General features: G+C 51.9%; 8 protein-coding genes across 8 annotated transcripts; 4 read left to right on the top strand and 4 right to left on the bottom strand.

Annotated features, from left to right (window-relative positions):
• Positions 1-132: 132 nt before the first annotated feature.
• CTAM01_00656 (ABC transporter) lies at positions 133-4,098 on the bottom strand (the record flags this gene model as incomplete). Its single annotated transcript, XM_060516705.1, has 2 exons — positions 133-1,446; positions 1,501-4,098. 2 exons carry the CDS (start codon positions 4,096-4,098, stop codon positions 133-135), a joined length of 3,912 nt encoding a protein of 1,303 aa, XP_060388167.1.
• A 997-nt stretch (positions 4,099-5,095) lies between these two features.
• On the bottom strand, positions 5,096-6,230 carry CTAM01_00657 (uncharacterized protein; the record flags this gene model as incomplete). The annotated part of the gene is made up of 5 exons (XM_060516706.1): positions 5,096-5,299; positions 5,376-5,480; positions 5,549-5,679; positions 5,784-5,873; positions 5,927-6,230. 5 exons carry the CDS (start codon positions 6,228-6,230, stop codon positions 5,096-5,098), a joined length of 834 nt encoding a protein of 277 aa, XP_060388168.1.
• Positions 6,231-7,095: 865 nt separating this feature from the next.
• CTAM01_00658 (uncharacterized protein) lies at positions 7,096-13,632 on the top strand (the record flags this gene model as incomplete). Its single annotated transcript, XM_060516707.1, has 5 exons — positions 7,096-7,367; positions 7,453-7,735; positions 7,832-8,004; positions 8,081-8,588; positions 8,644-13,632. The coding sequence occupies 5 exons, from the start codon at positions 7,096-7,098 to the stop codon at positions 13,630-13,632; spliced, it is 6,225 nt and encodes a 2,074-aa protein (XP_060388169.1).
• A 495-nt stretch (positions 13,633-14,127) lies between these two features.
• Positions 14,128-15,095, top strand: CTAM01_00659 (uncharacterized protein; the record flags this gene model as incomplete). Its single annotated transcript, XM_060516708.1, has 3 exons — positions 14,128-14,230; positions 14,328-14,983; positions 15,048-15,095. The coding sequence occupies 3 exons, from the start codon at positions 14,128-14,130 to the stop codon at positions 15,093-15,095; spliced, it is 807 nt and encodes a 268-aa protein (XP_060388170.1).
• Positions 15,096-16,479: 1,384 nt separating this feature from the next.
• Positions 16,480-16,758, bottom strand: CTAM01_00660 (uncharacterized protein; the record flags this gene model as incomplete). The annotated part of the gene is made up of 1 exon (XM_060516709.1): positions 16,480-16,758. One exon carries the CDS (start codon positions 16,756-16,758, stop codon positions 16,480-16,482), a length of 279 nt encoding a protein of 92 aa, XP_060388171.1.
• A 2,049-nt stretch (positions 16,759-18,807) lies between these two features.
• CTAM01_00661 (uncharacterized protein) lies at positions 18,808-19,182 on the top strand (the record flags this gene model as incomplete). Its single annotated transcript, XM_060516710.1, has 2 exons — positions 18,808-18,938; positions 18,996-19,182. The coding sequence occupies 2 exons, from the start codon at positions 18,808-18,810 to the stop codon at positions 19,180-19,182; spliced, it is 318 nt and encodes a 105-aa protein (XP_060388172.1).
• Positions 19,183-20,971: 1,789 nt separating this feature from the next.
• On the bottom strand, positions 20,972-23,231 carry CTAM01_00662 (FHA domain-containing protein; the record flags this gene model as incomplete). The annotated part of the gene is made up of 3 exons (XM_060516711.1): positions 20,972-22,867; positions 22,920-23,131; positions 23,198-23,231. 3 exons carry the CDS (start codon positions 23,229-23,231, stop codon positions 20,972-20,974), a joined length of 2,142 nt encoding a protein of 713 aa, XP_060388173.1.
• Positions 23,232-25,706: 2,475 nt separating this feature from the next.
• Positions 25,707-25,919, top strand: CTAM01_00663 (uncharacterized protein; the record flags this gene model as incomplete). The annotated part of the gene is made up of 1 exon (XM_060516712.1): positions 25,707-25,919. One exon carries the CDS (start codon positions 25,707-25,709, stop codon positions 25,917-25,919), a length of 213 nt encoding a protein of 70 aa, XP_060388174.1.
• Positions 25,920-26,150: the final 231 nt, after the last annotated feature.

Consider the following 26,150-nt stretch of genomic DNA (forward strand, 5'->3'; position numbering starts at 1 on the left):
GAATGCCCAGCTCCATTATTTTTACGGTCTAGAATTCAATAGGCAACTAACTACCTTTCGACATGGAATTCATATGCGTATGCTTCCTTCATTTGAAGACTGACATCTTCTACTGGCCACAACTATTGTCACTTAATTCTCTATTCTAAATCTCCTAATCTTTTCGAGTGTGACTCCGTCTCTATCGCACGCCTTCCTAAAAAACACACTGTTATTCCACACAGCCATGATGTCTCCATAGGCCTCTATCCTGCCCTGGTCAAGGACGAGCACTCGATCAAAAAGCATAGCAGACTCCATGCGATGCGTGACCGCTATCATTGTACTACCCTTCAGTGTCTCTTTTACCATCTTCGTAATTTCAACATCCGCTTGGACGCTAAATCCTCCCAGAGTCTCGTCCAGCACACATACCCGTGGTTTCTGAAGTATCATGGACGCTAAGGCAATCAGTTGTGCCCTCCCTGTTCCTTGAGCGACCTGCTCGTCAACAAGCTTGTCGAGTACGAGAGGAACCTGACTGTGCAGCCCGGCCACCCTGTCCAAATCCGACAGTAGACGACTGATTTCGTCACGAGAATGGCTGGTTTCTGGATCGACAGCCTCTCGGACAGTGCTACTGGGAAATGAGGCGGCATCGTGAGGGACTGCAACGAGATGGGACCTCAAGACATGTAACGGAATGTCCACCATTGGTATGCCATCCAGGGTGACGGTGCCCATTGTGGGATCGAGTAAGCGGAGTAGTAGGGCGACAAGAGTCGATTTACCTCCACCCGTAGGTCCTACAACCGCAACATGCGTATCGCCTGGGATGGTGAAAGATATTTGCTGCAGAGCAGAGGATGTCTCCTGGAGATTTTCTTGACGGTGAGAGACACTCATGTTCCGAACAACTATCTCCCCGGAGTTCGGCCACGATTGCTCGAGAGAAAAGCGGTAACCCAAGGCACGCTCCGTCTCGCCCTCACGAGGTAGACTGGTTGCATAAGCTGCCAGGCGGTCAACTGCGACCATTGACTGAAGGGCGCTCGTAGAGAATCTCATGCCTTGTCTCAGGGATGCCGGTAGCACCAACGCTTGACTCATTATCAGGCCAATGATAGAAGGAGATAATGAACCTGAGGCAGTCACTACAAATAGACCCGTGAGCCCAATAGTACTGGCCACGATAGCATCAAGTCTCACTTCAAGCCAGCGTAGGTTTGCGGCGGCTAGCAAGCGGATATTACTCCAAGCGTTTAGCCGTTTGACTAGAAGGGACCGAGCCGATATTTCGGTCTTGTAAACAGAGATGCAGCTAGCGCCGTCCACGCTCTCGCTGAATGCAGCGTTCACACGGGACCGTAACTCAGCTTCGCGAGATCGAGCTGTCTTCAAACGAGGAGCGTAACGGCGCATCATAATGACGACGGCGGCTAGGCCTGGTACTACAACAAGGACAAGCTGGAGGAACTATTGTGAGCACAAATCTTTCGTGAGCATGTGAAAGGTACATACATTGATCTGCATTGCCAACATCAGGGCAACTCCACCCAATAGGCGCGCCAGATGGAGGGTGGCATTGCGCGTTGCCTCGATCAGCTCTCTATCGGTCGTATCTACATCTTTGGAGAGGCGATCCATGATGCTTCCCAAGGAGTGGCTTTGGAAGAACCTCATGGGTGCCCCGACCACACGTCTCACTGATCGCTCCCACAGGCTATGGCTCGCTTGCAACATCTTTCCCGTGATGTTCAGGCACAGCACATACGCCAGTATCGCCTCTCCAAATCCTAGCATAGCGAAGATTGCTACTGACGCGAGACCCGACAGCCCTAACCGATCAGAAGTCCACAGTGAAAGCCAAAGCACGAGGACGGCGGCGGTTACTTGCCAGCAAAAGACAATGCCTGCTGCTGTGGACGTTGCTCTTGGGCCACCCACGAGTTCCAGGTACCAGTCGAAGGACTTTTGTACTCTAGCATTTGCTTGTGGTGCTGTTACAACAGAGGCACGTGTAGTAGTCGGGCCTGCTACTTGTACTGCATCCGCATGCGATGAGGGCTGTTCTGGTAGCGGTTGCATCGTCTTGGTCTGAGGAGACTCGTCCGTTCCGATGGATGGTAAGTGTTGTTCAAGTCTATCCAGAGACCTCAGCTCGCTGGCACGTCCATTGTCGAGCCACAGCACCCGGTCACATCGGCGGGCCACCCAAGCCTGGTTTGTTGCGATCAGGCGCGTTTTGTTCTCCAACAAGCTGCAAATTCCACCTTCAAACGCTGCCTTTCCTGTTGCAGGGTCAAGATTACGGAGACAATCGTCAATGAGGACAATGTCAGCATCCGAATACATGGCTCGGGCCAGACTGACACGTTGAGCTTGGCCGCTTGAGAGACCTTGGCCTCCGGAGCCAATAATAGTGAGATCCCTGCGAGGCATTCTGTCGATATCGCCCAGGAGAGCCGAAGCGCTGACCACTTTCCAATATCTGACCTCGTCGAACTTTTGGTCGAAGAGGATATTGCTGCGGATCGTTCCTTTCCTTAGCCATGGTATCTGACCAGCCATGGCCACCTTTGACCCGATGCCCAGTTCTAAGCCGCCAGAATCAAGGCACATTTGACCTGCGACTGCACATAGGAGAGATGATTTACCAGATCCAGGCGCACCACAGACAGCTATCAGCTCACCTTTCGTGACCTGAATATTGGTGTCAAAAGACAGTACGAAATCGCCATCTTCAGTTGTAGCTGGCCAGCAAACCACTGTGTCCTGAGCTACGTCAACTGCCCAGTCTACGGAATTCGCCATCGTTTCTCCAGGCTCTTCCGTCTCTAACCACTGCTCAATTGCGCGGCATCCCACCAGTAAATCCTGCAACTGCACTGCAGCCTGTGCTGCGCGGTTCACATGTGGTTTGAGCGCTAAGAACAGAGCAAAGGATGAGAAAGCCTTTGCTGGATCGGGTACGCCCTCGTGGAGCGTGTGATAGAGGATGAGACTCGCCATTGAGGCCAATGTCGGCAATAGGGCGCACGCCGCTTCGAGCACCGCGCGGTTGTGCCATAATCGGCTTGCCGTGACCATCTCCACCACCCTCATCCCGCACAACTTGTTTAGGATCATGGTCTGGGAAGCCCACCCCGCGAGTTTGATCCCGCGGATGCCTTGGATGACTTGCTGCGTGCAGGCTGCTCGTCGTCTGCAGAGTCCGCTGAGACCCTTTTGCTCGCCCCAGATGCGGAGAGCGACGTTGGTGAAGATGGGGAGGCCTAGGAGCAAGACCACCATGCCACCTAGCGATGAAGTGTCTATATTCGCGGCCAACATGGGGATCGCGAGAACAAAGCTAGCCGGTACAGTCCAGATAGCGTTGATACCGCTGATGCAATCCTCTATGCGCGATGTTTCCACGGATGCGAGATTGAAGACGGCGCCGGAGTTCCAGATTTGTTGTTTTGCCCTTCTCTTTGATTCTTGGCCTGTTTGAGATGAGACAATTGCCGCCGAAGAGGGCGGTGCCAGGAAGGCCTTGTCCATGATGATGTACGTGAGGGCAGCCTTTGCCTGGGCTCCAACACCTTCGAGTCTGTATCGCGAGGCGTTGATGAGGATGCCAGCAGCCATCTGTGTGAGTGTCATGGCTGCGACAAGAGCGTAGCTATGTGCCATCCCGGCGTCGTGGCTCTCCCGCCGACCTTGTAAAGTCCCATCCGCTGTTGAGACTTTGGCGTTTTTGGTAGGTTCTGGTAAGGCTACGAGAAGCCAACGCAAGATAATGGGCGGGAGGGCGGCTGTCAGCATAGCAGCCAGCTCGATAAAGCCTCCTAGTAGAAGTCCACCGCGGAGACATTTTAGAAGGCTGATGGCGAGCCGACGACCTTGAGCTTGGGGATGCGTTGGGGTGTCGTAGAAACATCGAGAGAGCCCGCGGGCAAGGGGCTCTGCTTTCTTCCAGTCCGACAGCACGCCCTCGAAAGCGACTTCGACAGGGCCCTCATCGGCATCGTCAAATTCACTGACATCTTCTCCATCTAACTTCTTGGTACTAGGAGGCGGAGGCGGCGCCCAAGAGAATAGCATCAGGCTAATCACCCAGCAGAGACTGGACCACATTGTGAATCGAGGCACATGCATCCTACCGGAAACTTCGAGCTCGATACGGCCCAGCTACTCACTCATTGATCTGGAGCATAAGAGTAAAGGAGATCCACAGATAATGTTCAACAGCAACGCGACGAGATTTGCTCATGGTTTCTCCCCAGCCAGGAGCCCCAAGGATCTGAAACTTTGGTCTGGCGACAATTACTCAATCTGGAGAGACCAAAGTATCGATAGCGTCGGGCTCGGGTCTAGCATTCACTGCGAGGTCAGTGTAGGCCTGAGCCGGGGCGGCATCAATCAAGCAAACTACTACGTATGTATACGATGGTTGTGACTGGGGTTGACATTAATATAAAATACTTTGTTAGTCCATTGATATCCCACCGGTCGGCCCGGCGGCATCTAATTGACAAGAACCTTATTTGAAAGCTCCACTGACAGGCGAGTATACGTGTGCAGGAAAGCTGAAGCATCGACTGATCTGTCGAAGTCGATGTTCATTCCTTGTTCGTGGGTCAGGTTCTAATAAGACTCTTGTGTTCTGAATCATGTCCACTAGTCGTGTCAGGAGTGGTTTTCATGAATTAACATAGAACATTCCGGATCGTAATATACTCATACTCAGACTGAGTCGCGTAACGGGCAGTCAATATTCAAGGAAGAATTGGAGAAAAGATTATCCAAAGCCCAGAGTGAACGGCCTTGAATTATATATCCGTTAAAGTCAAGGTTACGCGGAACTTTCCATCTTCGTGGTTGCCAAACTTTGCAATTACGCAGTTACTGTGAATGGTCATGTTACAATAGTGCAATAGCAGTTTCATCTAGATCTCGCTGATCATCAGGTATCTTGATTAGCTCTCACGCCCTTCTCGTCGCCCCATCCTCAGTTGTAGAGGGCTTCTCCTGAAATCAATCTTTGACACCAATGCTGTGATGTCACAGTAATTGTTCTTGGAATGCCAATTTTTGATGGATTCAATAGGCCAATCTTGTAGCTATGGCGAGGTTACGGTTGTGGCACACGTTTGCCATACTTGTCGACAGGAATGTTCTCAGACCTGACCTTCTTGATGACACCCTTGATGGCGTCCCAGTCACGGCACGTATGCATTTCGTGCTGACCGACCAACTTTGGTACAAAGTCATCATGACCTGGGTAGTGAATGAATTCAAATCGTTCCATGTTCATATTTCCAGCACACATGGTGGCCTGGGTGTAGCTCGTCAGCATGTGGTCATCTTGTGGGCCGTTGAGGCTTTTCTCGAGCATTCAGCAATTATCTTACCTGACGAAGACTTTCGAGGCAATGCTCAATATGTTGGCGAGTGCAGACATCGTAGCCGCCGTCCAAGTCCAAAGCCAGCTTCATGTAAGTGGTGCGGAAGCAAACCTGTTCACAAGCATATAAGCTACGACAGCACGTTATATCAAGGGCCATCTTCTAGAGTGTAATCATACCAAGCAATGTAGCTGATGGAAAACATTCCAGGCCACAGGTTGTAGACCTTCGGGTTGGAGAGCGTCTTTGTGGAAGTAGTCCGGGAGGCCATATTTGGACGGGTCATTCAGCGCAACGAAAGGCTTGCCAACTTCATTTGATAGGGTAAGTTTTGATCCGCAGCATGACAAGGAGCATGAATTATGCAGCGCTCCAGAGTTGAATGTTGAGTGGGCGGCATCGAATGGGACTTACATGAGATCAGATCGAGCCATCTCTGGTTCGCTCCCGGGGCTGTGAAGTTGTACGAAGAGTCGTGCTCAAACTTCTTTCGGACAAGTGGCACTGCGTCACTTTGGTCAGCTTCTTGCTATGGCAGCAGTATACTTATCACATACCGTCGGTGATGAAAGGTGCCTCATCAATAGTGGCCATGCCAAGCCCGGTAACAGAATCGACTTTCTTCGGCTCAGTGGCACATGAGGTCTGCCTTGAACCCAAACTGAAGCCGTAGGTACCCAAGAAGAAGCCAATAGCAACAGAAACAATGCAGCACAAGAAGGTCGATACCATCAGCATGCGATAAGCAGAGTGCGTGAAGCGGTCAGGCTGGGGCAGCATTCTTGAGCTTCCTTCGCCTTCGGATCCCTCTTCGCTCTGGTGCACCTCCGAATATTCTGTCTTGGTATTGTTGAAAACCATATCTGTTAATTGGCCGTCTTGATTGACGGAACCTCAAAAGTGAAAGAGATGGAGAGAATTCTGACGAAGTCAGCCACATGATCGGATTCAGGTGCCATATATGCATCCCATCGCTCTCATTCTGACATTTGGGGCAGATCAACCCCAGCCGGTCGGCGGAGTCGAACGGTCAACTTTCTAATAGAGTTCTGCCTCACGACGCTTCGTCTACAAATTTCAGAAACCTGGGTTATCGTATTATAGGCTGCGCGAGGTGTTCGCTAGCTCTCTCCCCCCTATCCCTAGTCCTTGAAGTCGGACATGCTGACACTGCTGAGTAGCATGGATCGTCAGTAGCTCTAGTCATGTCGTTTGTACAGAGACAAGATTAGTCGGACAACTTGTTAAAGTTAATGAAGCCGTTGTAGCGACTGACGAGTCATTTCAGACGAAGAGCAGTACTTCGTACCGAATGCGCGGGTCCGACTGTACGGGTCTGACCCTAGTTTAACTTTCCTTAAACTTCCATGGATGATTAAGGATGCGAGACCGAGCCAGGGTATCCGAACTTTCGTGTTGCACGCCCAACGACGGAGTCAAGCTGACCGAAGCTGAGATACAACAGAACGGAATCAACCAAAAACACCGCCACTTCATCACGGGGAACATGTACTCTTTGAGAAATGATCGAGATCTAAGCACACCCTCCTGGCGTGGCAGTGGCGGCCAGACTGAGGTAAACACAGCTGACTGAAGTTGTCCATGATATGTGTACTTTTCGACTTGCTATAGCTTCCTTAACCAATGCCCAAACATGCTTTGCGACATTGACTATTTTCAAACTTGACCGAATCACCTGCAGCTGTGCCTGTGTACTTATCAAGCCATGTGCTCAACACCTAATGCGATCCTCTACTTCGGGGATCAGTCTCTGGGTGTCAACACTTACAGCGAATCGCTGAGGTGCCTGCGCAGGAGAGCCATACCGCCCTCGACACATCTGCATAGGCTCTCGACGCAGCGGCTGAATCATTTGACGGGCGAGCAACATAATGTGCTCGAGTGGGCAGAAATGGTCGCTTCAGATGTTGCCTACCGGGCAGATCCGATGTCATCTGCTCTTGTGCCTTGTATATCACAGCTTGGCTCAATGATCTGGTCAGTTGTACTTATATTCTGAAAGAACAAAGCCTATCCTAATGTCAAGAACTGACGTATGAGGGTTTTCCCCAATGATATGTAGGAAGTGTCAACAAGACCCAAGTATACTTCATGACACTCGTCCCAAGATACTAGTGGGCGAATGCATCGGGCTCATCCTCGCATGCAGTGTTGCGGCGGCAAGAGATACGGGACACCTCGTCGATCTTACCCTGGAGACATTGAGAATCGTGAAGCGTGTAACGGAATTTGCTACTCAACGCTCTTGGGAGTTGGAAGATCATCCCGGTTCGGTCTGGGCTGTTGCGGTTCAGCTACCAAGACATGACTGCATCGCCGCCATGGCGCATTGCCCTGACTATGAAGTAAGAGAACAGGAGTAGCTTTCAAAATCATCTCATCCCCATCGCCCTGGCAAGCATTGGTGAGGATCACGTAAAGCTAACAAAGTGCGCCTTTAGAAGGTTTCGGCTCACAAGAGAGCGTATGTGAGCTTTGAGCTGGAAGAGTGGTCTGTCATCTCAGGCCCACCATCAACACTAAGTCAACTACGCCTAAAGACCTTCTGCAATACGCCAATGAAAGACCTGCCGATCTTTGCTGCATATCATGCAGAACACCTTCGTGAACCTAAGTAAGGATACGCGGCTCATCTCCTAAGGTGACTACGATGTAAGAGGGGATATCTTACTAATATTAAACCGATCCAGTTATGATGATATCTTAGGAGACTCTCCGCTTCTCGACTCGCCAATTCAGTCTCGTGTCTCTATCTTGTCATCTAGCACCGGGAAAATGGTGAAGGGCAGCTCATTACGGGCCATATTGCCGCAGGTACTCCGCGACATTCTACAGCGGCCTTCGTGTCCAGCACGAGTGGCGAAACAGATTGCTCATCAACTCGAGCCAGTCAAATCTCCTTCAGATTTATACACTTTTGGCCCAGCATCTCAATGGAGTGCTTTTGCCCGTCGCTTAAAGAACTCGGGGGTTGGCCTTGGTGCCATCTTCAGTCCCGCCCTTCTTCAACATAAACGGACAGGCGACAGCATGAGTGGATACAATCACGGTGACAGTCATAGCGACGATGAGGAGAGCGATGAAGAGGGAAACGAAAATCTCATAGCAATCATCGGCTACTCTGGCCGCTTTCCAGGGGCTGAAAGTGCGGAAGAGCTGTGGGATGTACTTTGTGATGGCCGTGATACCTCGAGCCGAGTGAGTGGGGTCATGGTTAACACTTGTACGGGCTGTTTGCTGATTGATTATCCAGATGCCACGTGAAAGGGTCTCCGATAGCCATGGCGATATCTTGCCCACTGGGTGCTTCATCGAACAAGCCGGCCACTTTGACAGAAAGTTCTTCAACATGTCGGGCAGAGCAGCTTTGCAGACAGACCCATCACAGAGACTTTTGCTACTCACGACGCAAGAGGCCTTGGACATGTCAGGCTATAACAAGGATACCCATACACAGCACGTGGGAACATTTGTTGGACAGGCTACGGATGACTGGCGCGAACATAACATGGCGCAGGACGATCCATACTACGTGACAGGAGGTCTGCGCGCCTTCGGCCCCGGCCGTCTGAATCACTTCTTTGGATGGGATGGCCCGTCAGTCTCAGTGGACACGGCTTGCTCCTCCAGCGCCATGGCTCTAGATTTGGCCGTGCAGTCTCTTCGGGGACGCAAGTGCAATATGGCCATCGCTGGCGGGGCCAGCATCATCTCAGGTCATGATGATGCCGGCATGTACGCGGGTCTCCGTTGCGGCGGGTTTCTGGGAGCCTCCGGCACAGCCTGCAAAACCTTCGACGCTACAGCGGACGGCTATACGCGGGCTGAGGCAGTGGCTGTTGTCGTCCTTAAGCGTCTCAGCGATGCGCGAAGCGATGGGGACATAGTTCATGGCGTCATCAGGGGCATCGTCACGAATCACTCAACGGACACGAATCCGATCACTCGCCCGTCCGCAGAAGCTCAGAAGTCATTATTGCGTCGTGTTCTAAGCGAATCGTTGAGGCAACCTGAAGATGTGGCTTATGTCGAGCTTCATGGATCCGGGACCCAGGCAGGTGATCTTGCAGAAATTGAAGCTGTAGCCGCCGTTCTTGGAGGGCCGCGTCGTCGCCCTAGGGGCTCACCAGGCAAACCATCCAGTGAGCTACGTATCGGCAGCATCAAGGCCAATATTGGACACAGCGAGGGTGCAGCCGGTATATCAGCTTTGGTGAAGGCGCTTCTCATGATTCGTCATGACCGAGTTCCTCCACATATCGGGCTCAGGACAGAGCTAAACCACAATTTCCCTCCGCTGGAAGAGCTGGAGATTGTCATCAACTCGATAGCTAAGCCCTTAAAGCCACTCGAAAAGTCTTCTAAACAATGTCGATGCCATTCAGCCATCGTACTAAATTGCTTTGGAGCAGCTGGCGGGAACACCAGTATACTTGTGGAAGGCTCAAAGAGGCACTCAAAAACCACCAGAAAACAACCCAACCGCGAAGAGGTTCACATAACAAAGCCACAGCAACGCATCGTTGTGGTTTCTGGCAAAAGCCGTTCTGCACTTCAAGCCAACAAGATGAGACTTCTTGAATTCGTCAGGAAGGAGCCTTCTGCAGCGATTGACGACTTGTCTTACACCACATGTGAACGAAGAAGTCACTTTCCATACCGCTCTGCATACAGGGCTAGAAACACGACGGAGATTATCAAGCTTCTGCATGATGGCACAAATGAAGCATCGCCTCAATTTCGAAATGCGCCACAAGCGCCGCATATTGTCTTCGTGTTCTCCGGGCAGGGCGGGAAAATCGCCGGTTCGGCCCGGCCGTTATATGACAGCAACAGCGCCTTTCGGGATGCTTTAGACAACTACAACAAACTCAGTGAGTCCCTGGGATTTTCCGGAGTCTTGCAATACCTTATCACTCCCGATATAGCACAAGCTTCTCCGAGTACCGTGCTAGAACAGGTCGCACTTATCGTGTTTGAGCTTGCTGTCAGCAAGATGTGGAAGAGCTGGGGCGTTGCGCCCGCGACTGTACTCGGACATAGTCTGGGAGAGTATGCGGCTCTGCACTTATGCGGCGTTCTCTCTGCTGCAGATGCTATTTGGCTTGTGGGCAAACGCGCAGGCTTGGTGCAAAAGTCTTGCCAGCCTGATACCCACAGGATGCTGGCTGTATTGGCCGAAGAGGAACGGCTCACTCCGTTCCTGGCAGAGTACGCAGTCGAGGTTTCATGCAGAAACTCAAGAAGTCAGACTGTAGTTGGTGGGCCATTCGACAGTATCTTGCAGTTGCAAAGCCGTCTCAAGGTACATGGCATTAAAAGTGCCTTGGTCAAGACACCATACGCATTCCATACGGGTCAGATGGACGGGATTCTGAAGAATCTGCTCGCTGTTGGTGAACAAGCTTCCTTTGCCAGTCAACCACAGATCAACTTTGTGTCGACGGTGACGGGTTCGCTGATCGATGCTTTCCCGTCCGGGCCCGAGCATGTAGCCAAACACGCCCGCCAATCTGTACTATTTTCCGACGCCATTGAATCTGCGATGACACTCAGCCCTGGTCGAAATACCATATTCCTGACGATTTCACCAACATCGATGTGCAGAGACATGACTGCGTCAAACATTACCACCGGGAAAGAAAGCATGGCCGAGGTTCTCGAAGCTACAAGAACCGGAAGTCAGGCGTGCCTTGACGCTATTATCTCCAGCATGACGAGGCTTTACAATTCTGGGGTTGACATTGACTGGAGCCGATACCATGGTTCGATGAAACAGATCGGAAGTCTGCTAGAATTACCAGCCTACAGCTTTGATCTAAAGAATTTCTGGATTCCTCTAGAGCATAGCCGCCATCTCCCTTCATCATCACCGTCATTATCGTCATCCTCACTCTTAACACAACTGGATACACCTATGTCTGAATGTACACTCAACTTAGAAGACGACATACACACGATCGAGAAACCCATCATTACGAATATCCAAGAAGAGCCGCTAAGAAGTCTCATAATTGGTCATGCAATCCGTAACAAGGCCGTATGCCCTGCAGGCGTACTGGTTGACATGGCCTTCGCTGTTGTGCTAGAAAGGATCGGCAAAGGGGTGGGCCTCGAGTCTATCGGGCTGCGATCACTACGCCTGATCGCGGCTATCACGATAGACACTGATACTGTCAACGATTCCATCCAGACTCTTGAAACAACATTGCAAAAACGGACTGTAGCCCCAGAATTCGATGTCACTTTCAGCGGTGTCGAGCGTCAGACTCATCACGCAAGTTGCATCCTGCGAGTGATGGAAGACGCCAATGGTATAAGAGGCGAGCACACGACTCGCACACTCATCCGGGCCGTCTCTCGTATAAATCTGCTACGAAGCAACACCGCTTCCAACTACTTCAATGGGCAGATGATCTACAAGATGTGGACGTCCGTTATGCAATACTCTTCAGAGTATCATGTTCTCCGGAACCTCACACTAGCACCCCTCGGTTATGAAGCCTGCGCGAAGCTTCAAACAACATCAACGGCGGGGCCTGCAAACCGAGAGTACACGATCGACCCGGTCTGGCTGGATGGTGCCATGCAGGCCGCTGGATTCACAGTGAACATGAATGTGGCTGCTGATCCCGGAGCGGTGTACGTTCTCACCGGATGTGCGGCCATCGACTTCTGGGAGCGTCCGCGAAGCAACAACATGTACGCTTGTTACGTCCACGGCGAAGCAGACGTGTTAGGCGATGTCATCATGAACGTTGCAATATTTGATGAGGACAACGACATGTGCCCGGTGGCAGCTATTAGTGGCATGCGCTTCCACAAACTGAAGCAACGACCGGAAACCAAAAGCAAAAGTGGTAAAGGCTACGAGGACGCCACGGTACGAATGAACGGGGGTGAGTCCAGCAATCAGGTCATCTCGCCTACAACTAAGTTGTCAAATCCAACTCCCATTTCTCCGTCAAAGAGTGTGAGACTCGATGAAAATAAGGCAGTCGCCGACTCAGGCCCAGCGAGCTTGATTGATACACTCATCTCAATACTGGCCAAAGAGACGCATGCAGACCCCGATGAGATTGGCCAAGACACCGCACTAGCCGACGTGGGTGTCGATTCCTTGCTGGCCCCTACCATATCAGATACCATTCGCGTCAAGTTAGGCGTTGAGATTTCATTGATAGCTCTAATAGAAGCTCAAACTGTCAGCGGCCTTGCCTCGCTTTGCGCGGATATCAATCCCGCAAACGTCGAACCCAGACTAGGTAAAGATGCTGCTGAGAAGTCCAGGATCTCACTAAGGAGCATCGCCCGGGTATCAGACGCAACAACTCGCGCTACGAGTGCTGAACTTTCGAGTAGAGTTGCTCTCTTGCAAGGTTCCAGTCATTGCAAACACAATTTATTCCTCCTTCCCGACGCCTCCGGAAGCAGCTCCGTGTACGCAGGGCTTCCGCCGAACCTATCCCAACAGACCGACACGAGAATCTATGGTCTTGAGTCGCCATTCCACGGCACTAGTTCCATACCCGACCTCTCAATGGATAGGTGCTGTTCACTATTCGTCGAGGCAATTCTTCGGATCCAACCAACGGGTCCGTATCTCCTTGGTGGCTGGTCGATTGGAGGGCGCCTTGCATACGAATGCGCAAGACAGATCATACAACTGGGACATGAAGTTTTGGGACTTCTCGTGATAGAGTCTTACGCAGAGATGACGCCCAATCTCTGCTTGAGCCCTGAGGCGATCTCAGTTGAGCATCTCGAGGCGACAGGGTTCTTTGGATGGTCTGGAGGTCATGCTTCGTCAAGCATGACTGAGTGGCAGAAGAACCACATGCTATATCTCATCCTCATGAACAGCGCCTTTAAACTTGAACCCCTTTACGAGGACAAGAAGGAGAACACTGCGATGTTGCATTTAGTCTGTTCGTCAAACGGCGACTTTTCGCTGTTCCCAGCTAAAGTTTTGCAAAAAGCGCTGGAATTGAGCAACGGATCGTTTGGCAATGCCATAAACGGTGATGATGAAGAATGGTTGAAGGAACCACGACCGGAAAGATTTATAGCCCGGCTCACAGAAGAATGGCAAGAATTAGCAGGGCCACGTTTGAGGCAGCACGTCGTTCAGGGAGGACACTTTGACATCATGATCCCAAGAGTGAATGAGGATCTAGCACATGTCATCGCAGAGGCATTGAGATGTTTCTGCGAGCCCTCGGTACAGGAAGTGAGAGGATAAAAAATTGGTTCTTTCTAAGCAGCTCAACAATCTATAGACTTAGATACATAGCTTTTGTTCACTTCACGGAAAATTTGGATTAGCAATTATCATTATCTTGAAGATACACTCTGTCTTCCGGAGTTTTTGTTACTCTCTCAATCTTCACTTTGAATGACCTTTTCGCCGAAGGAAGTCAATAACGGAGCGAGAGAGGAGGACCAGGGGCGTAGGGGCGTGGATTACCCTCGAGACACACCCTCATCCAGATCTCCCACCCGGAATCCTGGATGAGCAATTACGAGTCAGCTCAATCTGTGCCAAGTAAGGTCTATCCCCCTTGCTATAATAGAAACCTAGTCCGCGAGCCCCGGTACATGACACCTGCGCTCACTTATAAAGACTCACGAGTGAGAAGCAAAACCTCGGCCGAGATGAGAAGCTTTCAAGAGATACTGCGGAAACGGAAATATGGCAAACGGGAGTGAATACACAAGAGACTCGTCATTATCGAAAATGGAAACTTCAGAAAAGCCTCGTCTCATTGACTCCGTCACCAACACGAGAACGCGCCCGATGAAGCTACTGTTGCTCGGACTGCCGCGGACGGCCACGGAATGTAAGTCATCCCATTCAAAAACACGTTCATCCCATATCGCAACACCCTCAACTTCCACAAACCCAAGCCATGCTATTTTACTAACTCAACCCGACAGCACTAAACAGCGCCCTCGAGCAACTCGGCTTCAAAGTCTTCTCCTTCCAAGCAATGTGGCCAACCTGGCAAGAGTCAATCCCGCTCTGGACGGAAGCCATCGAAGCAAAGTACCACAACCGCTGCAAACCCTACGGCCGCGCGGAATTCGACAAGCTCCTGGGCGACTACGACGTCGTGAAATGTCCGCACGCTCTCCTCTTCGCCGAGGACCTCGCCGCCGCCTATCCGGAAGCCCGCATCATCGTCTCCAAGCGCGACTACGAACCATGGCGCGCCTCCATGGAGAAGACGGTCTTCAAGCTGCGCCGCTCCCTCGTGTTCCGTCTGCTGCACCCGCTCGACCCCTTTCGCGCCGCGTGGTGGCCGTTCTTGCGGCTCATCATGGACACGGCGTACGGCGGGTGGGCCGAGGCGGTACCCGGGCGTAGACCCTATGACGAGCACCACGCTCGTGTCGAAGCCATCACGCGCGAGACGCCGGAAAGGATGCTCGTCTTCTCCGGGCCCAAGGATGGGTGGGTGCCGCTGTGTGACTTTCTCGGCTTGCCGGTGCCGGAAACGCCCTATCCGTGGACGAACTCGGGAGCAGACTTTTTCGAGAAGCAGGGTCACCGCGCGGGCGAGAGGCTGTTGCTGCGCAAACTGGCTGAGAGAGTGGCGGTCGTTGCAGGGGTTGGATTAAGCGTGTATTGGTTCCTGCGACGCTCATAGACTTCAGAAGTTGGATGCCAGCTTTGCTCTCGTCCTCATCTCGCGCGGCTACTGATTCATTTCGACTTGTCTGTTCTCGCGCCGTGACTTATTCTCAGCACCCGAGCCGGGTTCCCGTCTTGGTACGTAGTACCCGAGAAGCCGACGTCTATTGTAGCGGGACTGTGACTGGATGACCTCGGGACCGTGAGTAGCTCCAAGGTCTTCCGTTCAGTTTCTTCAAAGCCAAGATGAGTCGATCTTCTCAAACGGTGAAACAGTCGTACTTGATGAATGAACCACGTGGTAGCGCATCATTCGAAACATGATTATCTCATCGCGGTCTTTTACATCTGTGACATGGCTACTTCGATTCCGAGATACACAGCTCAGGGTAGACTCGGACCTCCAGAATGCCAATGATACTGCATCAATGTTTTGCAGATCCAGTCGGAGTATCAGATGGAACCAAAGGAGCGGTAATACGTCAGTGCCAATCAGGCGCGAGACCAACGAATCTGTACGACTCGGGACTCTCTTGGAGTGGCGACTATTGTCACTTGCTTTCTACTCGGCCGTAGTTACGGCTTCAGATGTGACCATCACTGTGGCTATGCCCATGATTGGTTTACCATAGCCATCTTCGACCATCCTATCAGAACTGCTTGTCGACTTGGTGCTGTGCCCCCTACCTGTAACATGGTATTTGGCTGGCTCAGGGCTCCCGGATGAGGGCGTTCCTGGCAAACTGTGCTCTCTCACCTGCTGTAGCTGGCACCTGGCTTACTTGCCGTTTTCGCAGGATAGACGAAAGACACGCTCTCCTGCTACAGCCTAGTAAATAGCTGATGACGAGTCTAGAAGTCGCACACATTTTTACGCCCACTTGCCCAAGCATAGCCATGTTAGCTGGACAGAAAGACGAGCAAGGGCTAGCGACACACTTATCAATAGTGTTGGTTGCACGGGTACTTTTTCTCGTGACGCACGGCAGTGAAGTAAGAAGTGAACGGGCATGGGCATGAGATTTCCCATAAGGCTACATCGACGGTGACAGTGCACTGCCGACGTTTCTGTGCAGTTGACAGCCGAAAAGCGTATGAGTCCATGGGCTGAGGTTGAGACATACTCTGTATTATCTCGCCGCTTGGATGATCCGGTCCTATCACGTCTTCACATCCCGTAGGCTGGGCCGAGTCATGCTGTAAATATATTGGAGGCGCGCAGATGCGTAGCGGGAGAACGTCGTTGGTTGTCTCGTTCGCAGTGAGACAGTGTCGAGGGGCTCGGGGAAAAGGGACTTTTCCCTTCCTTTTCCGTTTTCTTGACCTTGAGACCTGCAGGAGGCTTCGCAATTGAAGCTCAATCCAGACCTAGATTTTGCGGATTTACACTACCTATCACCTCTTCGTCTCTCAACCATGTCTCTGTCATGATCTTGTTCTCTGCGTCTATCTCCTCTATTGCATGGGGGGCCAAGAGCCAAAAGGACCGCGGTGACTGGGATCCTGTTGGTTCTTCCGCTCACCGAGATAAGATGTTTGCCTGCAGTGAGAGACGCCACCACGGGTAAGGACTGGGAATGAGAGAGGGGTCGTTGGAAAGAGGCCTGTTGGAAAACATCGTGAGTGCCGAGGCGCCGCGAATCGTCTCCAGGAGGGGAGGAGCAGGAAGAAAACGAAAGGTAGAACGGCAGGGTAACCACTCGGCAAGAGTGATATGTGCATGGTAATCACCATTCGTAATTTGGATCCTCAAGATAAAGAAGAATCGTCAAAGACATGCATAGTGACCATTCGAAGACGCGCCCTGCGATGTAACGGGAGAAAAGAGAAATCAACAACATGCAGCTTTCCTGGCGCAGATTTGGCCGCGACAACTTTCACGATAATCGTCGTCGATTACAAGGCCACCTACCCTTCGGCATTCGAGTTTTGGACGAGCCGTCACAGAGAGTACAAGGAGGTCAGATGATCTTTTTTGGGGATCGCGTCCAATGCTGCTGGTCGAGGGAAAGGATGGGTGGCACGAGCAGGGAATCGGCCGAGGATATGAACGGATGGGTCGGAAACACCGGGTCTTGTCTAGGAAGGCAAGCATTCTGCTGTAGTTTTTCGGCGCTTGCAATTCTTCAGCGCTCGTTCCTTGATGATCGCTTTGTCGCTCTGGGGTGCTTCATGTACCACTATGGTTCGAAGTGCTGCATCTGTTGTCGAGACCTCTACGACTCCATCCATAGTGGGTGAAGCATTATGCCGGGGCGGATGGGTTAGAGCACCCGAAACCAGAAAGATTCGATTACGGGATGCCAACATCGTGAGTCTAGGTTTTTTGTTGTGTGATGGCGTTCCGCAGGCAGACCACTCTGTCCTGAAGAACTCGAGTTAGGCAGACTTAAGCTCGGATATAATGGGAGAAAGCAATGCGGGAGCATGCGTGTGTCGTGGCCAACATGTGGTTGTCATGGCTTTCGTCGGGCATGGGCCGTGCCGCAGGGTGTCGCTTGACGATACAACGAGACAAGTGATGAGAGGAGGACTATCCAAATAGATTCGGTGATTTGAAAGGTGCCACGGGAATCCTGAATGCTTGGTCTGACGATGAAGCCGTCATTTGGTCGCACTATCAGGGGCGAGTAGAGAATTTGGGACACCAAAGGAAACGGTGTCTCTCAAACGCATGATAGCCCGCGCAGCGTGGACAGGCTGCATCGAACACTGCCTGGTTCTTCTCCCCTCTGCTTCAAGGTCTAATGGAAACCTCCGCATTGCATGGGTCTGTATTCTCGCAGCTTTTCAATGCTCCCTCGAGGTGCTGGTGTGCGTCTGTGTGGGAGGATTGGCAAGGGTCGACACGGGTAGCCGCAGTTGTCGGTCGAGACTGGAGACGTGATCGCAGGGACAGCTGGCAGCCCGGGAGAAATCAGATCAGAGTCCGAGGTAGGTGAAGCCGAATGGAGAAAGATGCGCGCATATTGTCATTCGAGAACAATGATTCGGGCTTTATCTCAAAAACGATAATCTGGAGGTCGTCTTCAGCCGGACGTAACTGAAGGAGAGATCGTAGAGCAGCAAGATCGGTTCGGGGCTCGACGCAAGGAACGCAGGCGCCGGGGAGCACATGAGGCTGCTCATACCACGGCATCGGCGAGGGTTGTAGTTACAGGATATGTAAGCCCTGTATTTCTTTGCGGCTGACGTCAATATCAGATCCAACATTTTGCCGAGACAGCCTGCCCCTCCAAAGACGGCTCGAAGAATATGCATGCCTACTTACCCAAAAGGGAGAGAGAACAAGGCGACATATGAAGTATCACCCACCGCTGTCTCCTTATTCGCTAGTCCGCGGCATGAAACGAGGCAACCAAGAAAGAAGAAGTCGAGAGCAAGGCATGGGTCACAAGACTCGGCCAGCTGTCCTCTCTGGTGATGTCTTGGCCGGCGTTGAGGGCCCGAGAGACGATAATGCTCTCCAGACCGGCTGCTGGTTAAAGGCGGTGAGGCAAACCGACACACAAGAAGGATCAGATGTTGGAGGGTTTACGTGAGTGCGATGACTTTCATGGTGTTGAGGGGAGGTTGGTCCTTCAAGTGTCGTGATGGAGAAAAGTATAAATCTGCGCAACTCCCTCCTTCACCATGCTTTCTTTCCTTTTGTCTCTCGAACACCCTGCGACGCACTCTCCTCTATCTCACGATCTTCATCCAGAGCAAAGCACCCATCAAATCTGGGAACGGCACCTGAGCTCTTCTTTTATTAGCAACGTTGTTACATCTTATTGAATCATTATGAATCGTGGGAACACGACCTCATCATCTGCCATGGCGAGTGATGAGAATGAAACTTGCGGCTGCATCGATGATGGCTACTCTGGCAGGTGGGACTTCAGAACTTGCACTCATTGCGGTGGGCACGAAAGGTGAGGCAATCCCCAATCCAGAGTCTGCTGGACTCTACGTTGACTCTTGTCACGCAGAAATCCATGCAAAACCTGCGACTCCCGAGGTGTAGTCAGAGTCCCCTGCCCTCATGGGGCTGCTGGTCAAGCTCAAGCTCTGAGTTCTCGGCCAAGAGCCGATGATCAGAACAACAAACCGGGACCCAAGGGACCGACGGGACCGACAGGCCCGGGTCAAGGTGTTGCCGGTGCCGGCTGCCACTAAACCACGGCAGCCGACGCCATCATTTGGTTTCCGAACAACCAGATAAACTCCATACATATATAATAGAACGTTCATCTTTTCTTAAGGTTTCGTCTGGTTTGGAATTGGGCTTCGTATAGGTATAAGGTACAGGGCGTTGGTGTTATGCGCGGACGGCTCATCCCAGTTCCACTGCGTTAAGTACAGTGTTCGTCGGGAATCTAGGCAACAAATAGCACGCCAGTCCGGTAGGAGTCTGAAATCTTCATATTTGAGATCAGATAAAGGGATAGAAGAAACTTGGAAGGAAATACGACTCTTGTTTCGATGCTGCTTATATCCTTGATGAATATCGAGTGTCTCTTGACGGGGTCACTTACTCTCGCTTTCCGAGTTGCCGCAGGTAAACGACGACATGGACGGAACAGTTGGTGCCAAAACAAACCTATACTGGTAGCAGCAAATGCCGAATCCTTTCCCTACTTGTGTCCCCTTCGCTTATCCGGAGGAACGGAACCACTCAAGTACGTCCTTCGTGACTGCAAGGACGACCGACGGGAAACACAGAGAGAGGATCCGCTCAACCCTACGAGGTAGCGTGGCATCAGCCGGTTTGTGTACCGCCGCGGAAGACAACCCGGGCATTGCTACTGGAGCGATATCGAAAGGGCCGTGATCACGCGAAAGGAGCCGGCCTCGACACACAAGATACCATACAGTCATCGGTTACGTTACAGACAAGTAAGCGCCTTGAATGGAAATCGTACCACGCTCCCTTCTCTCCCTCTAGGAACCTATGAAGTATATCCGCGGGTCGGACAGACTCATAGCGGAGTTCGAGGCCTTTTCTTCCAGATACTCGTGAAAGAACCAAGTATGTATACGTACTCTGAGAACTAGGCTTGAGTTGTACAACAGCAATAGCATGACCTGACACGAAGGTGACGCCTTCAGTGTATTTAGGCTACACTACTGTGAACCCCACAGGCTCACTGAGAAAGGGTCATTGCACAGTTATTGGTTGTGGGTGGACCATTCGCAACCTAGATCACTTATCGGGAAGAGTTCCACATAGTTATTGTAAGAGATATTCAAGACTGATACTAAGACGAGTAAGATGACACCCGTAAAAGTCCAGCCAGGCATAGAATGAGGATATACCATATATCTGCACAGGTGTGCCGTATACTAGACGACGCCCTTGCTTCCGCGATCTCACCAAACTTCAAGCAGCCTCTGAAGAAAAAAGAAAAAACGGAACAGTTCAGCTCCAATCTGCCGGGTGAGTTGCTCATGGGGTTCGTCAAACCTAGAACATGACGAATACCCAGGGGCTCTGTGGCCTTCCGGCAATGGTTTGTTTCATTCATCTCTTTAATCACGTATTCCGTATCGGCGTGAGGTGTCATCAGAAGCTTGGAATCGCAAAGGACAAAGCCGTTACCTAAGCATTGACTGCCACGGACTGAAACGATAACTATCGTGATAAAGAGCCATGATAGAAATAGAGAAGCGAATACCTAGCAGCCTAGTAATGTCATAACCCTCCAGGTAAGAAAACCCGCCCCACCAGTCCTGATCGAGTTGTCCTCCCCGGCCGCCCTCTCAACCGAAGCATCATCAAATTTGAATCGTTCCGTCCCATCACTTCCTTATTCTCAAATCCAGATCCCGCAAGCTCTCAACGCCGCGACTAACAGTCAGTCGGGTAGACCCAAATGGTCGAGCCCGTTCCGATCCAGTTCCCTCTCAAGAAATCAAACCAAGCCTTAAGTCGAAGATGAAGATGAAGAACGCCTAAATTAAGTCGTCAAAGAGCAGGGGCGGTTGCAGCAAGTGCTGTTACGACACCTGCCGCAGTCAACACGCCGCCACCAACGAAGTACCCAGCCTTGCTCAAAAAGCTTCGCAGACGCTTAGGGGGAGGGGGTGCTTCTGGTGTCGGCTCTGTAACCACAGAAACAACTATGGGCTGTTCGGCCGTTATTTGCGCCCCGGTTTCAGCGCTTTTCACAGCCGCCTCGATCGTCTCCTCATGAGGCGTGAGCGTTGAGATTTCACTAGCCTTACGCTTTGGAGTAGCCTTCTCCCCGGTAGGGACATTCAGTGAAGTATCCTCAGTCTGTGCCAGTGAGCCCAACTTGCTTTGCTGGAACTGATATGCACTGGTCATATCAAGCTCGGGAGTTTCCGTTGCGTATGTAAGAGGGAAGTCTTGAGGACTATTGAGGAATTTCTCCCCAGAACTAGACCAGGCCGACTCGGCCACTTTAGCCGACTTGGGCGTTTCATTTACCGGCTCCGGCGCGGTGGCTGCATCGGAGGTAATGTGGTGCCCGAGCTTTGACGTAGATGGCTCAGTGGAAGTCGCAGGCGGCTCGGGAACCTGGCTGCGAGGTTGGACTGGGGTTGTATCGTTATCTTGCTCAATGCGGCGCAAGATTTGCTTATTGACCTCCCTGGCTGCGAAAAACTCCGGCTTTCCAGTAGCTTGGCCAAGGGCTTCAGCTGATGGCCCATCGTCCTGGGAGAACGCTAGAGACTCCGTGGCAGTGACAACCTTGGGAGTATTTGGGACCCGATCCCATGAAGCACGAAGTGGTGCTACTCCTTCGCTTTGAAGAAGGTAATCCGTCGGTGCAGGCGTGTGCATTTGCTCGGGGTTCATGTCAGCTAGGAAGGGATTCTCAACGTGATCATCCGAAGGGTTCAATATCGACGGCAGTCTGAGGTCGTTCTGTCGTCCTTGTTCTTGCAAACCTACATAAGGTATGATAGAAGGGAGTGACGGCATAGGCGCGGGGAAGAAATGGCGACCAGCATCTGGCTGAGGGAAGTAGCTTGCGTGCGGAATGCTGAGCATTTGTTGCGATTGCGTAAAGGTAAGAGAAGGATCCTGGGCTTCCCAAGCGGCTGCCATGTCCTTAGCCTCGTCATAGCTTGGAGCTCTTGTCAGGTTCTCATCTTCGCTCTCGCTCTCAAAGACGCTGTCGGCTTCAGCGTCGTCACTGTGCTCGGAAGTCTCGGAGTCGCTGAGGCAGATGTCATCGTCGTAAGCGTCGGGCATTTCCTGGCTCGAAGGTTCATCATCGGGATAGCTTTCGGACTCGTCGTCATCGTAAGAATCCTCTGATTCTGACTCCGATGCGAATACCAGAGGGAGTTTCGAGTTCATTCTATGGCTGGAGGGCATATCCTCGTCTTCCTCTTCGTCGTACGGAGCATCCAGCTCAATCGTCGCCTCCTGATCTTGCGTGGCGTTGGGAGCGCGTTCGGAGGGCTTATCTGTATCCTTCTGGATATCTTCGTCGATGACAATTGGCTCCACCCCCGGAGGAATGAAGCTGGGAAAGGAACCAGCCAAGCCTGTGGTCGATTTGGGCATCTCGATCTTGCGAATCTTCTCGACGGTGGCACGGATATCGTCCGTAGTAGACATGTCTTCGTCGCTACTCTCTGAGTCGGAATCATCGGGGACGGAAAAGGTTGGGCGACCGCTGAGCTCTGAGGCTTTGGCTTTGGCTAGGTGGTCGAATTCCCAGTCCACCTGGATCGTACACGGGGGAAAGAGGTCGTTGGACCGTTGAATGTCAATCCCAAACTTGACTATGTCGCCCCTTGCCAGCTCTTTCGCTGTATGCGGAGACAGCTTTAGAGAGTTATGGTAGGTTCCGTGCAGCGAGCCGACGTCTTTGACGAATAGTTTCTAGTCGTTGTGTTAGCAGTCAGCGTAAATATGTTTCAAGTAGAGGGCATACCTTGTGATACCAGTCGACGGTGATTTTCGCATGCTCCCGGGACATCACCGGGCTATCGAAGTAGCAGTTATCCGCTCTTGCTTCCAAGTTGGAAAATCGCTTGCTTGTCCGGCCGATGTTCACAACGCTTGGGTGCTTCTGTTCGAGGATAACCCGTCGCTCCGGGAAGTGAAACTCGGGGTTTGGATATTGGACGGAGACGGTGAGCAGAACTAGACCATGATTTTGTCAGGACTGATCATTCGGAGGGGGAAGCGAAATGGGAGTGTCGAACTTACCGTCCTCCGCTTGAGGCTTCACGCCCGTCGCCATCTTGTCAACGTCTTCTCGACTGTATCCGTGATCTGGCGAGAGTGGGTTAAAGAAGAGAACGAGGGCGATGAGGAGCTCCCGAGAGCGATGGTAATTGTGATGGAGGATGGTAGTTTGTCTTGGGTGCCCACGGTCTTGCTGTGAAGGAGGGAGAAGTGACTAAAGTAAAGCCTCTCCTTCGCGGGCTGAAGTTAATGAGCGGGCATGGAGTAGGCGGGAGGGAGACAGAAAGGTAAGGCAGGAGGAACGAGACAGTGTAAGTTGGAAGTCGAGGTCGCCGAGGTGGACGAAGTGGGGCAGGAATCCGGAGCAGGCACCGTGTTGTCACTGTTCGGTATCAGGCAGTCGCGGCAGTGCAGGCAGCGATAACGCCTTATCGCACTCGGCTTGGTGCGCGGAAGGGGCAGGTTGCAGGGGGAATATCGGGGTCTTGGGCAAGTGCAGTGGGGAAAGGCGTCTGGTAGTGAGGTGGGTTGGTGGGGTTATCAGCAGCGAGGTTGTGAGGTCCGAACAGTCCCGGCACGTCCACTTACCTCGATAGCGGTAAGGTAGGAAGAGTGGAAGTGTGGAAGTGTAGTGTCGAAGCTGATAAGGATGGAGAGTAGGTAAGTAAGAGTGAATGAGGTAAAGAAGAGTGAAGCTGGGAAGTGAGAGAGAGCACAAGGTCTGCCTGCGAACCATGAAATCGATGGCTCGAGTTCCGGTCGCTCCAAACGAAAGGAAGGTAAGACCACCTCCTCAGTTGTTCCTTCCCGGGCTGCCTTCGAACGTACTGGGCAGCTTAAGGTAAGGTAAGACCGATGATTCGTACCTTGGTGAACCTGACTGTGAGTTGCGTTGCCTCGAATGGTCCGCCAGAGATGCACAGTGCGTGTCTGAGATCAGGCTCGGGGCGTTCCAATTTAGTGATGACGGGATTAGGAAAGAGGGGCACACCTTAGACCTCACCACATGGCACCTGACAGCTGGAATGTGAAGGAGGCCAGCGGGGTCAACAGATGTACCTTCCCGCTGCCTTGCCTCAAATTCTCGAGATACCTCAGAGCTCAGAAAGGCATAAAACGCATCACAGTCAGCATGACTGTCAGATAGGTCGGACTTGGCCTCTGTATAATCTAGGGCAGCCATAGATTGTCTCACGGCGATAGACTGCACGGCATAGAGCGGTCCTAACGGCCAAGGATAAAATAGTTTGTCAAGGTTGTACCAACCAATATTGAGGAAGGCCCGCTCTGGTGTGGTGTAAGTAGCTATTCACGCTTGTGACTCTCATGACTTTCTCATCAACCTGGTCGAACACCTAAGTTGAGAAAAGCCATCTCAGCCTCTGTCACTCTGGTAAATTACCTACCTATCCTCAAACCCGGGCCAGCTCCTACCGTCCACGTCGCCGAGCCCAATCTGCGCAAGTGCGCGCTCTCCAATTTTGCTTTGCAGAATTCCCAAGGTATCTGCCTACCTTATCCGTACCTACCTCACGCTCACCCTTGTATATCTTTTGGCCTAAGGAAGCACCTGACAGACCTCAAGGTGCCAACCCGGTGATTGAACACGCCAACACACAGGTATCTCCCTTCTTGGGATTATTCTGTAATTATGACTATCATACTACGCTTTTCAAAGAGTATTTTCTCATCAACATATAAATGATGATAACAAAGAATAGTGAAAGTACCTTGGCAGCAGTAGTATTGAGCGACAGACGATGTGCCTTACTCCACGTCTGCTCGAGGCGGACGATACAGTCGTGCTTCGGCTGAGGCCTACTGGTCGTGTACCTCACGCATGACAATAGGTATCTTTGTCCTGCCTTATCGACATAATGTTGACCTAGGGGCAGATCGGGTTGCATCTGCTCATCTGTCACCGGGTGGCCTGAGTTGTCGCAAACTGTCACTGGTCCCCTTCATGCCCATCGCTAACAAAAGCCATAGGGACGAGTTGAGATCCAGACGGATCTGGTTAGGCGGCGGGTGAGAGACCAGGGATTCACTGGCGCCGCCCGTGAATGTCTAGACTTAGAAACGGTCAGATGATGCCGGCTGGGTTCACTTCACCTCGCCTGTATGCGTATCCGTTTCCCATCCATCTCACAATCCCGAATGGCCCCATGTTCTCCCCATACGCAGTAACTCCCTACCTAAGGCAAGCAACAAGCTACATCACAGTCGTCCATGGCTTTCTTTCTCCCTCGAATGCGGAACACTACGGTTCAACGGGCAGAAGTTCAACAGTGAGTGGAGGACCACACTCCGTCCGCAACCACGTAACCAAGGACGGGGGATGATCTGCTTACAGGGGTACCTCCCAGGAATGCGCGAGCGGACAGACCACGCCCACTTTGCCCCCACAGGAAGACATCATCCTGGAGTCCTTGACCTCGAGCGTGTGGAGTGACAAAAGTTGACTGATGTATCCTTACGCAGTACGCATGAATACGCAGTATGTCAGAAATGGAGGGGCAAAATGCGCCTGATGTCTGGATTTTTGTTTGCCGGATGTTTTGCTGCCGCCGCCGCCGCCGTTCCTGTCCATCCTGCTGCTTTGTCCCCGAGCTCAACCTTGCATCCAGCTGCGTGTCTCGCCCTACACACGATTGAAAAGTCTCTTTCGTCATTCGTCATCCACAACGCTCGCTCGCTCTTTTTCTGCGATCCCTGTGCGACACCCGACAGGCATCCTTGGTGAATCAAGGGTTCCCCTCTGATGAAATGTGAATGCCACCCTCTTCTTCTATCGCTGCCACCCACCACCTTCACCACTCTTCTCCGACCCTCCACAACTTATTTTTTTTCAACCGTTGCCCTAAAAAATCCCAAGCTCCTCCTCACTTCCGAAAAGACGGTCTGGTCTGGTGACTCACGAAGCCCATCTTTCAGTTTCCAGTTTCCGCGGTGTCCTTTGAACTCTCTCAAATAC

This window comes from Colletotrichum tamarilloi, assembly GCF_030869305.1.
Source record: "Colletotrichum tamarilloi strain Tom-12 chromosome Unknown Scaffold_2.1, whole genome shotgun sequence".
Classification (NCBI taxonomy): Eukaryota; Fungi; Ascomycota; class Sordariomycetes; order Glomerellales; family Glomerellaceae; genus Colletotrichum; species Colletotrichum tamarilloi.